This window comes from Rhinatrema bivittatum, chromosome 8 (genome assembly GCF_901001135.1).
Source record: "Rhinatrema bivittatum chromosome 8, aRhiBiv1.1, whole genome shotgun sequence".
Lineage (NCBI taxonomy): Eukaryota > Metazoa > Chordata > Amphibia > Gymnophiona > Rhinatrematidae > Rhinatrema > Rhinatrema bivittatum.
Window position 1 is genome coordinate 140,534,652 of NC_042622.1, and position 14,684 is coordinate 140,549,335.

Here is a 14,684-nt window from a genome sequence, read left to right on the forward strand (position 1 = left end):
GGTTCCGAGATGTCAGAGTGAATAAATCACCAATGACTTTCCTCGAACACCCTAAGCAACAATTTTACTGAAGCCTTCTGCCGCTGAATTATTTAACTGGGGGTCCTGAATGATTTAACTGGGGGTCATGAAAAGGTCATGGACAAGAGTCTTAATAATATAAAACATAACATTTTAAAGTAATTTTTTTCCTTTAAAAAAAAAAAATCATCACATCAAGGACCGTGCTCTGTAGAGAGATTGTACACATTTATGTCGTTATATCTAAAACACAGCATTTCTGCTTTATAAAACTTCCTTGGCTCTTTCCTTTGGAGGAAAGAACATTTACTAAAAGTTAATTATAAAGCAAACCACTTTATATTCTATAAGCAGATATAATTTACTGCAAAAGAAATGAAAACCCTTTCTTAAACACAATGTTTCCATTAAAGTAGCCAACGCTAATGAAGCATTATTCGCTACCACAGGAAACTTCTTCACCACAATACAAATCAAAATAAAACAGAGGAAATAATAAGCTGCAATAAAATAAGTTGGCCAAGGTGTGATCTGTAGTGTTAGGTGTATTATTTTCCTCTTACTGCACTGTCTTACGTGAAAAACATCAGATTCTAGTTCCAAGATCAGATCTGGAAACAAAACTGACATTGCACCACATGCAATAAGACAAAATTGCAGGACAAAAAATTATAACTGATATTTGCAACATTTAACTTTTTCTATTACATTCCCAAATGTGTTATCTATTCTTCGGATATCTTTTTAGATCATTTTTCTTTTCCTTTTTTCACTACTGTCACCTTATGTCCTACATGATCACATCTCTGCATTCCCATTGTTTTATCTGCTTACATTACTGTTGCTTTCTATTTGGCCTCAAAGGTCCCCTAAATAGCCTGCCATGCCAGATAAAACCAGCTATCTGAACATAGAAACATAGAAATGACGGCAGAAGACGACCAAACGGCCCATCCAGTCTGCCCAGCAAGCTTCACACATTTTTTCTCTCATACTTATCTGTTTCTCTTAGTTCTTTGGTTCTATTTCCCTTCCACCCCCACCATTAAATGTAGAGAGCAGTGATGGAGCTGCATCCAAGTGAAATATCAAGCTTGATTAGTTAGGGGTAGTAGGGGTAGTAACCGCCACAATAAGCAAGCTACACCCATACTTATATGTTTACCCAGACTAGGTTATTCAGCCCTTATTGGTTGTTTTTCTTCTCCCCTGCCGTTGAAGCAGAGAGCTATGCTGGATATGCATTGAAAGTGAAGTATCAGGCTTATTTGGTTTGGGGTAGTAACCGCCGTAACAAGCCAGCTACTCCCCGCTTTGTGAGTGCAAATCCTTTTTTCCACATTTCCTCTTGCTGTTGAAGCTTAGAGCGATGTTGGAGTCACAGTAACCATGTGTATGTTTATTGAATAAGGGTATTATCTCCAGGCAGTAGCCGTCATTCTGGCGAGCCACCCACTCTTCATTGACGGCCTCTTGACTTTATGGATCCACAGTGTTTATCCCACACCCCTTTGAAGTCCTTCACAATTCTGGTCTTCACTACTTCCTCCAGAAGGGCATTCCAGGCATCTACCACCCTCTCCGTGAAGAAATACTTCCTGATATTGGTTCTGAGTCTTCCTCCCTGGAGCTTCAAATCATGACCCCTGGTTCTGATGATTTTTTTCCTACGGAAAAGGTTTGTCGTTGTCTTTGGATCATTAAAACCTTTCCTCTAGGACACTAATTCTCATTGTACTACAAATCATAGTGGAACTGCAGGTGCTCACATATTCAGACCGAAGAGGACGGATGCTTGGACAACAGTTTTGTAGTTTGAAATGGGAAGGAAGAGGTACATGGTGTAAACTAAATAGGGGATCTTGTATTCTTATCAACGCAAAATGATAGAGTACTAAGGAGAAAGACAACAAAAACTGTCCTAGATTGCGAATGATTTTACAAATGTTCATGCTCTATGACTATACCAAAAACAACAAACCTTGAAAGTGAAAATATTACCAAACTGTACCAAAAACAATGTCACTGTTATATATTTATTTATATGAATAATTGTGCATGTGTTATGTGATCTTCCAAAAATATAGCACCAGACCACACACATTTTTCTTACGACTTATGTACTGATTTGTGTTTGTAGGATTAAATCATTGGTCACTAGAGTTATGCAACAAGGAATTTCATTTTTCGTTTTTTTTTTTCCTTTCAAAACTGCAATTAAAATTTCATCTGTAGTTATCAGAAATCCTTATCTATAGAGAATTCCACGCTGAAAACATCTTGCGTCACTTATCTTATTCATGAAAAATGCACTGCTGAGAAATTCACTGTTGAGAGATATTTAAATCAAATCTAGAATTGCTTCTCAAATGATCGTGACCATCAAAAGATCCATCCTTTGAAGGACCCAATGCTGCAGCATTTCAAAAAAAACATTCAGGGACAACTGATTTCTAGTAAAGCAGCTAACTCATACAGTAATTCTGTCCCAGAACATTGCCATCAGACTGGGTTACTTGTCGCATAGAAAAACCTTCATAATGCAAATCTTGCAGTGATTCAAAATCTTGTAGCAGTAAAGTCAACAGGAGCTTTACTATCTCAAGATTTTGATCCACTACAATATGAGAAGAATTTCAAGAAATACTACTTACGTCAGGAGACAATGTAACAAAAGCTCATTAAATCTAAGCAAACCAAGATTGGCAAAGTGTCCAAAGGCATCCTTTACCCTGAGCACTTACTCACAAGAGATAAAATACACTCACTATGTACAGCAACCATTGAGGGAGTGAGTAACAGGAGTGCACACATACTTGTCCCACATCAATACATCTCTCCCTCTCTCTCCTCCTTCCCTCAAGTGCAGTTCTCTTCCCCTACCTACCTCCCTCATTCTCCTCTTGTCCTTTCACTCTCTTCTCTCAAGCAACTCCCCCACTCTTCATCTTCCCCACCCCCATATTACATCAGCTGTCTTTTCGGCAGCTTGACAGAACAGACTCTGTCAAGCTGCTCCTGGAAACTGTCTTCTTCAGCAGTCCCACAGGTTGGGCTTCTTGTCCATAAGCAGCACCCATATTTGGCTTGGCCCTGCAGTTGGTATTACTGCACATAAACTCCCGCTGTACAGACAATCCCCTATTCTGGATTTTTAAGGAATAAGCATACTACAAAATGCCTTATGTTTCTGCATGTGCAGAGTTGAAAAACAATACAGACAGACATGGTCCAGTACAAAAGATGCTCCACAATACACACATGTGGAAAAATTCCCATAAAAAACGGCTCTCTCAAAAAAGATAAAAAAAACATAAGAGTGCCAGGATCCTGGGTGAGACCAAGGTCCACTGAGCCCAGCATCCTGTCTCCAACAATGGCCAGTCCAGCTCACAAGAACCCAGCAGATCCTCAATAATTGATCTCACTCCCAGGGACAAGTACTGGCTTTCCCAAGTCTACTTGACTAATAACTAACTATTTATAGACTTATCCTTCAGGAACTTGTTCAATCCTCTTATAAACCCCATTATCAGGCTGATACTGTAACGTGCGCTCAGCCGCGCACACTGTTTAACACACAGTTGGACGCGCATTTTCGACACATGTCCACTACCCTTATACAGTAAGGGGTTTGGCATGTTGAAAACATGTGTCCAACCCCCCCCCACCCCCCGAAACTAATAATGCTCATCACATGCAAAAGCATGCTTTTGAGGCTATTAGTTATGAACCGGGGATACTGAAAAAACAATGTGCGGCCTGAAAAAGTTACTGATTTCTGTACACCCTCTGACTTAATATGCCAACTGGTCAGGTTAGGAAAACGAACACTCAATTTTACCGGTGTCCGTTTTCCTAATCTATGGCTGTCAGCAGGTTCAGGAAACAGACGCTTGAGCATCCATTTCCTGCACCCACTGACAGACCTCTGGAGACCAGGTTCCCTGAGTCTGCAGGTCTCCTACATGTGCACCCCACCCGAGGTTGGATGCGTCTGTTAAGGTAATTTGAGGTTCTGGAGCCTGAAATGGAAGGCCTTGAATGAGATTGGAGTGGTGTATCCACCAGGTTAGTGACAGACGGAGCTGTTTGGTAACGTGGATAATGCTGGACATTGGCTGACAAGTTTGCATCAACTGGTATTTTAAGGTCCACTGCATCACTCTCATGGCTAGGCGAGCCATCGGAGTGACATGCACCGAGGACGCCATGTGACCCAGCAGTATAAGAAATTGATAAGCAGTTGAAGATACTCGAGTCTGTAGGTGATGCGCCAGAGATGCTATGGTGAAAGCACAATCCTGGGGGAGGAAGGTTTTTGCCTGCATAGTGTTTAGGTCAGCCCCTATAAAGGATAGGGTTTGGGACGTAACTATCTTGGATTTGGGATAGTTGATTAGAAACCCTAAGGAGGTCAGGGTGTGGATAGTGAGATGCAGGGAGGCTAGTGCGCCCTGGTGAGTCGGAGCCCTTATCAACCAATCATCGAGATAAGGGTAGACATGCACACCCTGATTCCTGAGGAAGGCTGCAAACACCACCAGGCACTTGGTAAATATTCGAGGAGCAGACGCTAGGCCAAATGGTAGTACACAGTACTGGAAGTGATGAGGGCCGACCAGGAATCGCAGGAATTTGCGATGAGATGGGGTAATTGAGATGTGTGTGTAAGCATCTTGGAGATCTAGAGAGCATAGCCAATCTCCTCTTTGTAGGAGAGGAAGTAGAGAGCCCAAGGTTACTATTTTGAATTTTTCTCTCTGCAAAAATTTGTTTAGGGCGCGGAGGTCCAGTATCAGGCGTACGCCACCTGACTTTTTTGGTATTAGAAAATACAGGGAATAAAACCCTTGCCCCTGCTGGGAGAGGGGCCCTGGTTCTATTGCTCAGGATTTGAGGAGAGATGAGACCTCCTGTTCGAGCAAGGGAGAGTAGTCTGACATCCCTCCACGTCAGCCGAGGTCGAGAGTCCGCTAGAACAGTCAGGAAATTTAGGTGGCAACCATAAGTGACTACTACATGTACCCACTGGTCTGTGGTGACTGTATGCCAAACGCTGTTGAAATGGCAGAGCCGACCGCCGACCAGTATGGATGGAAGAGGAGGTTGGCTTACACTGTCTAGGAAGGAGTCAAAACCCTGACGCTGGTCCAGGCTGAGAAGCTGGCTGAGATTGAGGCAGAGTCTACATCGATTGACCTTTTTGGTAAGGTCTGGAAGGGCATCCCTTCTAGAAGCCGGAGGATAAAATTTCCTTGGCTTGTAGGCTGGCCGCTTAGAATCACGCCTGAAAGTTCTCTTAGGGGCAGAAGGAAACTCAGACGGCACAGAAGAAAGCTAGCGCAGCGTTTCATGGTGGTCCTTTAACTGCGCCACGGTCTCTCGGATCTTTTCACCAAAGAGATTATCACCCACACAGGGTAGATCTGCTAACCTGTCTTGGACTTCTGGTCTTAAGTCTGAGGATTTGAGCCAGGCCCATCTTCTTGCACTAATCCCCGCTGCAGACACTCTAGAGGCAGTGTCAAAGATATCATACGCAGCGCGGACCTCGTGCTTTCCAGCATCCAGACCTTTTTGAGCCAGAGTATGAAGTTGAGCCTGGAGTTGCTCTGGTAAAGAATCAGAGAAAAACTGGATCCTCTTAAAAAGGTGTTATACTGGGTCATGTATAACTGGTAAGAGGCAATGCGAGATATGAGCATTGAGCCATGGAAGATACGCCTGCCAAAAGCATCCAGGGATTTTTTATCCTTTCCTGGAGGTATGGAGAATGAAGTTTTGAATGTCGTGCTTTCTTCTGGGCTGATTCAACAACAGAGTGATGATCCAACTGTGACCTTTGGAACCCAGGAGCTGACTGCACAAGATAGGTGGCATCTGTCTTGCTGTTGACAGATGGAATCGAACATGGGTGTTCCCAGTTTCTCTTCAGATCAAGCAGGATTTCATGAATAGGTATAGACGATTTCCTTAGGGGCATCTAGAAATTGGAGTACTTCCAGCAACTTGTGCCTAGAGTCCTCTTCTGTCTGAAGTTGAAACTGGATGGTTTCAAACATTTCCTTGATGAAATTAATAAAAGACAGATATTCAGGTGGAGAACGTCGTCTTTCATCTGGGGGAGAGGGCTCTGATGGTAGATTATCTTTATCTTGGGACAAATCATCAGTCCAAGGATCATAGGGCTGATCTCCAGCGGGGAGAAATGGTGCTAATCCTGAAGGACCAGGCCTAGGCATCGGTGGTGGCACCGCAGGGTCCGGTGACATCGATGGATGAGTCTGTGGTAAAATCCCAAATGGTGAAATGGGTATCTGTGTTTCCTCATCATCAGATGATAATGGAATCGGTGTGGAAGGCACCGGACCTACCGGTGCTCTCGGTTCCATCGGTGGAAGGGCATCAATCAACGCATCCGATCTACCCAGTAGCGGCGCGAGCGCTATGGGAATTGGATTGGTGACTGGCTCGGGGACCGGTACCGGGGGTCGATGGAGGTTGGAAGCCCTGAAGTGCTTTACCAATGACCTCTTGGATCATCCGATCCAATTCCTCGCGGAAGCCTGGGACATGGAACCCCGGCACCAGAGTAGGAGGCAGCACTGGCGTAGCTGGAGGGTCCACCGGTGAAGGTGGAATCGCGGATCCTGGCACCACTGAAGGGGGAGATCGCCTCGGTGACCCGGTCACAGAAGAGGGTGGGGCTTCTTTGTCCATGGCTCCGTCAACGTCGATGCCAAGGACTTGCCTGGATCGCGGACTGAGCCTTGCGATGACGGTAGCGACGTTTTTCACGATGATCTCCTTGGTCCTTTTCTTGAGGAGGCAAGGAGGTTATCATCACCTTTGGAATCGTTGATGCCGGTCGGGCAGCAGCGGTGTCCCGGTGCTGGCGAGAGGTCGATGGCTCCGGCTCGGATGAAGTCGAAGCTATTGATGGAGTCGGGGTTTTTGACTGAAAGAGAGACTCCATTTTCTCTAAACGAGTCATTTGGGCACATTTGGGGCAAGTTAGGACATCGTAGTCGGACCCCAAACACATAACACAGACCCCGTGTGGGTCAGTGATGGACATTGTTCAAGTACAGTCGGGGCACTGACGAAAACCCAACGCCATGACTGACAAAAATTTAGCTGCGGTGCGGTCGATGGCCAGTAGGCCCCGAAGGGATAACAACGGGAATCGATCGCAACAAGGGTAAAACCTTACCTTTCGACCGCGGAGTATGGATATCGATAGGGGGACAAAACACTGCTGTTATTTTTAATGATTTCAAATTAAAACTATTTTGCATCACAGAATAGTACAATCATTAAACAAACCATAGCAATAAAGGAAATAATAAAATGATACTATTCAATAATTTACATACCCTTGAATGTTTGGGCTGATAATATACACTCAAGTTGACACACATAGGATGAGATTGCAATGAAGGGTAAGTATCTACACCTATGCCTTGATTGATTGTAATTACTGTTTGTATATAGTCAATGAGTTTCTTAGCTCTTGAGAAACCCTTATATATTTCATTGAGGGCTGCACAGACTTTGGTGGTTACTAAAGCATGCGGAAAGCAAAGGAACTGTCAAAGGATCTGTGAGCAAAAGTAGTTCAACTTTATGAATCAGGAAAAGGATATAAAAAGATATCCAAAAATTTAAAAATGCTAATTGGTAAAGTTCAAACTCTGATCAAAAAGTGGAAAATTATGAGTTCTATTAATACTAAGGTACACCAAGAAAGATTTCGGATAACAGCCAGGAAAATTTGAGGAGATGTAAAGAAAAACCCACAAGCAACTTCTACTGAAATATAGGCTTCTCTGAAACAGTGGTGTGGGTGTTTCAGCATGCACAATAATGGGCTGCATGGTATAGTTGCCAGAAAAAAGCCATTGCTGCACCAACGCCACAAAACAGCCCGCTTACAATACTCCAAAAAGCACCTAAAGAAGCCTCAAAACTTCTGGAACAAAATAATTTGGAGTGATGAGACCAAAATTGAACTTTTGGTTACAATCATAAATACTATGAAGAGAAGCATACTGTCCCTATCGTAAAGCATGGAGGTGCATTTCTGCTGTTTTGGGGGTGTGAGCTCCAGTGACACAGGGAATTTAGCAAAATTAATGGCAAGATGAATGCAGTTTATCAGAAAATACTGAAGGAGAATTTGCATTCATTAGCCAGGAAGCTGCTCATGGGGCGCACTTGGACTTTCTAATATGACAATGATCCCAAAACATAAGGCCAAACAGAAGAAAATGAAGGTTCTGGAGTGGCCATCACAGTCTCCTGACCTCAACATCGAGGCACTTTGGGGAGACCTCAAACATGCAGTTTATGCCAGACAACCAAAGAATTTAGAAGACCTGGAGGCTTTTTGCCAAGAGGAATGGGCAGCTTTACCACATGAGAAAATAAAAGGCCTCATTCACAACTACCACAAAAGACTGCAAGCTGTCATTGATGCAATAGGGGGTAATACACGATATTAAGAACTAAGGGTATGCAAACTTTTGAACAGGACCATTTTATTATTTCCCTTTATGATATGGTTTAATAATTGTGCTATTCTGTGATGCATAATAGTTTAATTTGAAACACATTAAAAATAATAGACGTGTTTTGTCTGATCACTCGTGTTTTCTTAAAATGCTACATATCTTACATATTCTGCCAGGGATATGTAAACGTATGAGCACAACTGTATGCCCATGTCCAAAGGTACACGCTGGACACCCAAAACGTAAGATAAGGATTTATGTTCTCAAACACAGAAGTTTTCTAAACAATAAGAAATTGAATACTCCTATCATGCAACATTGTATAGACCAACAGCATAATTTTTCACAATTGAAATTGACTGTTTTAGAGTGGCTGAAGCCCCCTTCCCCTGGGGAGGAGTTAGAAATACTAGTTTATATTATGGGGAACAATTTTGGATTTATATGTTTCAGTTTCTTACTCCTACAGGATTAAACGAAGATTCAGAATAGCACACATTGTTTTGAGTTTTTGAATAATCCTTATCATAAATTCTTTTTATGACATTGGAAAATTTAAAATGGTACATGTATTTTGATTGGACGTTTTAGGTCATACATTGGGATATGTGACAAAGGCTGTCTCCAGAAAAGCTCTCCAGGCACTAGCTGCTTTTCTCGATTCCTTCCTTTGCCCTCAAGATCTCAAAAGCTTAAAGCGATAGGCCAGCAGGAAAAATGCTGGAATGGTGGTGAAGGTTTAAGACTTCTTTCCAGAACACTGCAGCAATGAAGAAAGCGGCTCTCACTCTTCCAATTTTTTTTTTTTTTTTTTTTTTTTTTTATTAAAGAGAGAACTCTTCCTTCCCCATCCCCTCCACAGGTTCCACCAAGCCCCCTCTGGGACTTTGAACCTCAGCACTGGATTCACTCTCCTGGTAAAACCAGAAATCCTGCTACACCACCAGTGCGTTCTCCCATTTGCTGAAGCAGAGTATACTGGAGTTTCTCTGTGCAATACCACCTATACACAGTGGCAATGATGTCATGAAGTAAGACTTTGTGCTCTGCCTCCATCTGCTGGTAGAGGGACACAACCCACCTGGTAAGGACTCACTGGACTGGTGTAGAAGGATGAAATGGAAAACAATTTTTTGAAGACTTTTCCTTAGTACATAAAGTTATCTGGATGAATAAGTGGATTGGACACTAACATGAGATGCATACAAGGGCATGGAAATATGTCTCATTTATATTCAGTGTGGTTGTCCTGACATCTCAACAGCATCCATGGCACTCGACGCTCCAACATCTGATCATCCGTGCTCTGGCACAGACGAGCATGGGCAACTGATTAAGGGCATGGCACCAATGGTGCAGCAACAAAGCTGAATGCCCAGCCTCATGCTCAACTTCTCTCCCTAGGAGATACATTGCCAGAGCAAGCTGACATGGAGGGGAGGCTATGTCATCCAGGACACCAGAGATGAATATTAACTTGGGCCCATGAAGACTAATTCTCAAGAGTGTGGGGAAGATGAGCTCTCCTCCCCATGGGAACAGTCCGGTCCTGGACTCCTTCACTGTCAGCCTCTGTCAATGCCCAGCAGTCAGATGAAACTTCCTGGAACTCCCACCTGGACGGGAACTCAAGGAAGTCCCCGGGTCAAAGGCCTACTTGGAACAAACATGGACTGCATAATGCTAATCGCAAGGGGTATCTGACTAAAACACAAACCAGATAAATTAAAGGAGAGGATAACACAAACTTAAGGAGAAGAGAATAACTTCTTCCAAGCTGCACAGTGCACTAGGGACTACTATGCAGCCAGCAAAGAGGCTTGAAATGGGAGTAAAGGAGAAAAACAAAATACCTTAAAGTATAAAAGGAAAAAAAAAAAGAAAACAAAGGCCTGTTAGAAAAAAAAACAAAACAGCTGCTGCAGCTTCAGAATAGTCACAGCAGTAGCTGTGAGGGAGAGAACAAAGCTGATATCACAACCACACAGCTTCACAGACAAAGAAAGACTGAGGGGCTCTGCCTAGCAGGCAGGGAGGTGACTACAGCTGCACATGCTCAGTAGAGCATGCTGAAAGCTCTAGAATCTTTGGAGGTCAAAGTTCTGTGCAGGGCTCCATTGAATGATGTCACCCATGTGAAAGGACTGACATCCTGCTTGTCCTCAGAGAAAATAACACCAATCTGGTCTCTAGACAGAACACATAAGGATTGTTTGTTGGATCTGCAGTGCCACTTGCCGTCCTATGAGCCACTACACTGATTCTGAACTAGAGTGAGTAAAAACAAAACTAGCAATTTAATTACCGGTAGCTTCAAATGTTTTATACATTTCAAAAAGAAGGGTGATCTAAGGCAGAATTTCAAAGTTGTTTAGAAATGTTTCTCTAGGAAGTTAAAGCCTCACAAATGTCACTGATGTAAGCCATGCCACCTGCACATTTGCTAATTAAAATTTAACAGCCTGTCATAAGCTTGACCTAAAACCAGCACTGCTGTTCTACTAATGTTAATGACAAACTGGTGTGATCTTCATTTTAAATGCAGGTCTCATGATCAAGGTGACCTTGAAGTGCACTACAGCAATAAATAAAGCAGAGGAAGGCTGAGAGGTTACAGGGACTGATTCCTAAACTAGTGAAGCATTCCATGAGAACTAAAACAAACAAAAAGACCAGGGGCATAAAAATAAAAGTCAGAGGGGGAAGACTAACACACTACCTTATAAATCAGAGATAAACAACTCTGGTCCTGGAGTGCCACAAACAGGTCTGGTTTTCAGGACATCACCATGAATATGCATATCTGTGCATACAGATATACCTTGTGCATATTCTTTGTGGATATCCTGAAAACCAAACCTATTTATGGTATTCCAGGGCTAGAGTTATCTAACCCTGTTATAAAAACTAGGGCACTTAGCCAATTCAGTTATTTTAAAAAGACAAAAATCCAGGTACTTGCAAAGTTTGTCCACACACTTTCAAGATACCTTTATGGTAAATAACTGCAATATTTCTTCTGAATATACTTCTATTTATGTTCCATATAGCTGTGAACTCATGTTTTGAAAAACAGAAGGGCTCGTTGTTTGCCCTACTTTCATCAAAAAAAAAGTGCAAAAACCTACATGTCAGTTTGCACATTCTGAAATAGCACATCTTTTGCCAAAGGATTTCATTTCCAGTAACTCCGGGAAAAGCCAAAAAAAGAAAATCACAGAAAATATTCATTGCTCAAGCAATGACGTCTGCAAAAACCACTTGGGAGGGGGGGGGGGGGGGGGGGGAGTTCTTCCGAAAAAATCTAAATTTAAGAATTGCGCAAATAAAAAGTTTCACGCTGCTTCATGTACATGTTTGCTCACACACTTTCTTGAAGAGATTGTTTACTCTTCCAGATGGCACAAGAGATTAAAGCCTTGGGTAAGTGGAGTCTGTTATTTCAAAATTATGCAAGCAAACTAACTTCAGGCTTTCTACAGGGTTTTTTGGCCTTTTTCTTGCTCAAAGCGTAAATCCAGCCTACAGCATGCTGTAACCACTAAACGGAGTAGTTACCAATACAGATCATGCAGAGGACCAACGGCTATTCAAGCAGAGATCTTCTCTAAGCACTCTTTTCTATTAAAAAGAAGCATAACCGAGCCCAGAAGCAGGGCCATTAAGCAAGTGCAAGTAAGATGAGTAGCAGTACACCGGGCTGATGCTGCTACAGTTAGGTTGGCTGCGTTTTCAGAGGGCACCTTCCCCCTCCGGTCTGACCATGACATCGGACACAGACCCCACTCCCCTGACTACCTGGTGTGCCGTTTTAGCCCAGCCACAGACTTGACCAGAAGCACACAATAGAAACTTGGGCAGAAAATGGTTCCATAATGCTAGAAGTCTGGCTTGGCTCTCAGCTGGCCAAGCATAACCACATAAGCTGCTGGAAAAACAAGGCCATACACCCCATTCCTGGATGCTTTCAGCCCTCTCTCTCTTTTAACAGGAAAAGAGGTGACTCTTAGAAGAGAGATGAATTTTAATTTATCAGTGCTACAGTTTTAAATGCAAATTTATGTTACAGACTGAACATTCTCTCAGGAAGAGACTGCATATTTAAACACTCCTCAGCTTACTAAAGGTATCGCTTCAACCTAATTACTTGGGAGGTTCCTTCTTAAACCATATAATAAACATTTTGCAGTCTGGATTTAAAATTTGGATGTCCATAGACATTGGGGGAAAGGGTGGAGAGTCACCCTTACTCTAAAATCAGAGGATTGGGGGAGTAAGTCCCCTCCTCCCTTAAAAAATCATAGGAGGGTATGGAAATTGGGTGTATAAAACCTCCACTCCTCCTCTCTAAAAACCAAAAGGTTTTGAGGGGGGAGGGATGCCACCCTCTTCCCCTGAAATCGAGGGGGAAGGAAGTACTCCCCTTCCCCACAGAAATCATCGAGAAGGGGGAAGAGTACTCTCCATCCCCATAGAAATCAAACGACATAAGGGACTCTAACCAAATCGGCCCCTCTCTCTCTGGCCTCCCATGTCACATCTCCCCTCACCTTAGAACAGGGCTTCCCAAACCTGTCCCGGGGACCCCACAGCCAGTTGGGTTTTCAGGATACCCACAATGAATATGTATGAGATAAATTTGCATGTACTGAGCCTCCATGGTATGCAAATGTATCTCATGCATATTCATTGTGGATATCCTGAAAATCCAACTGGCTGTGGGGTCCCCAGGACAGGTTTGGGAAGCCCTGCCTTAGAACCTGCAGCTACTGTGCTCCTTCTTCAGCTGGGGGCTGCAACAGGCATGCGTACACTCATAAGAACATAAGAAATTGCTATACTAGGTCAGACCAAGAGTCCATCAAGCCCAGTATCCTGTTTCCAACAGGGTCAATCCAGGCTACAAGTATCTGGCAAGAACCAAAACACTAAGTAGATCCCATGCTACTGATGCCAGTAATAATAGCAGTGGCTATTCTCTAAGACAACTTGATTAATAGCAGTTAATGGACCTCTCCTCCAAGAACCTATCCAAACCTTTTTTGAACCCAGCTACACTAACTGCACTAACTACATCCTCTGGCAACAAATTCCAGAGCTTAATGGTGCTTTGAGTGAAAAATAATTTTCTCCAATTAGTTTTAAATGTGCTACTTGCTAACTTCATGGAGTGCCCCCTATCCTTATCTGAAAGAGTAAATAACCTATTCACATCTACAAGTTCTAGACCTTGATGAATTTAAATACCTCTATCATATCCCCCCTCAGTTTCCTTTATTTTTTTTTTCACTTTTACTTCAAGCAGTCCCCAGTAGAGAAATGCATGTCCACCATCTGCCAGAGACAGAGTATACTGGTGGGCCGATGTCAGGGCAGAGCTATATGTCTGTGATGTCATTTTTTACTCCATCTACATCTTCTAGTAGAGGTGCATAACCCACTTGTGGGGATTGGCCTGCCTGAGTGCCAAGGAAACTAGTATTTGTCCATGTAAATGGCTTCTAAAAACTGCCCTTAAACCAACTTTTCCAGGATCACGGAGATGGTGTCAGACCCAGAATATGACTAGAAACCAAGGAGATCAAGTGGCTTACCCAAGGTCACAGAGTCAATGGTAGGGTAAGGATTAGAGCCAAGGCTCCAACACAAAGAAGCTAATGTACCTTGTTAGTAAATAGGTTTCATTAAGATTAATGAAGCCTATTTACTAACAATGCACATTTAACACACTAACACATTATCGCAATTTGATAAATTGGCCCCTAAGGGAAACAAAGATCATTCAGTGTCTGTGGAAAAAAAGCATCTCAAAGCTTAAATCTCTGGATTCATCTTTATTTATATATAAATGCTTTAACCACTACACACATCTTAGAATCCCCTCCAAAAACATTGCTTCCCAACAAACTCTCCGTGCTAATTCACTAAACAGGATAGACGGGAAAACTAACCTAAGCTGTTTAAGGTGAACTTACTGTGATAACATCAAGGATGCTGAGAAGACTGTGGACGCTGTCCCCTGGAAGTACTTCCTTAACAACCATCTCAGTCCCATCCTAGAGAACAGGAACAGATTGCAAATTTGAAGAAAGGTCATGCTCCTTATCTTCATTACATGATCTCCTAAAGGCCCTTAATACTCTAAAT

General features: G+C 42.8%; 1 protein-coding gene across 9 annotated transcripts in view; it reads right to left on the bottom strand.

Moving 5' to 3' along the window:
• The window catches only part of PNPLA7 (patatin like phospholipase domain containing 7), a 668,718-nt gene that overhangs the window by 570,017 nt on the left and 84,017 nt on the right, over nucleotides 1-14,684 (bottom strand). For all 9 annotated transcript variants that reach the window (XR_003858427.1, XM_029614471.1, XM_029614468.1 and 6 more), the window contains one exon: nucleotides 14,513-14,593. Coding sequence is in view for 8 of the 9 variants with exons in the window: in XM_029614471.1 (XP_029470331.1) it covers nucleotides 14,513-14,593 (81 nt within the window). In the remaining variant the exon portion in view is untranslated. The remainder of the gene's footprint in view (nucleotides 1-14,512; nucleotides 14,594-14,684) is intronic.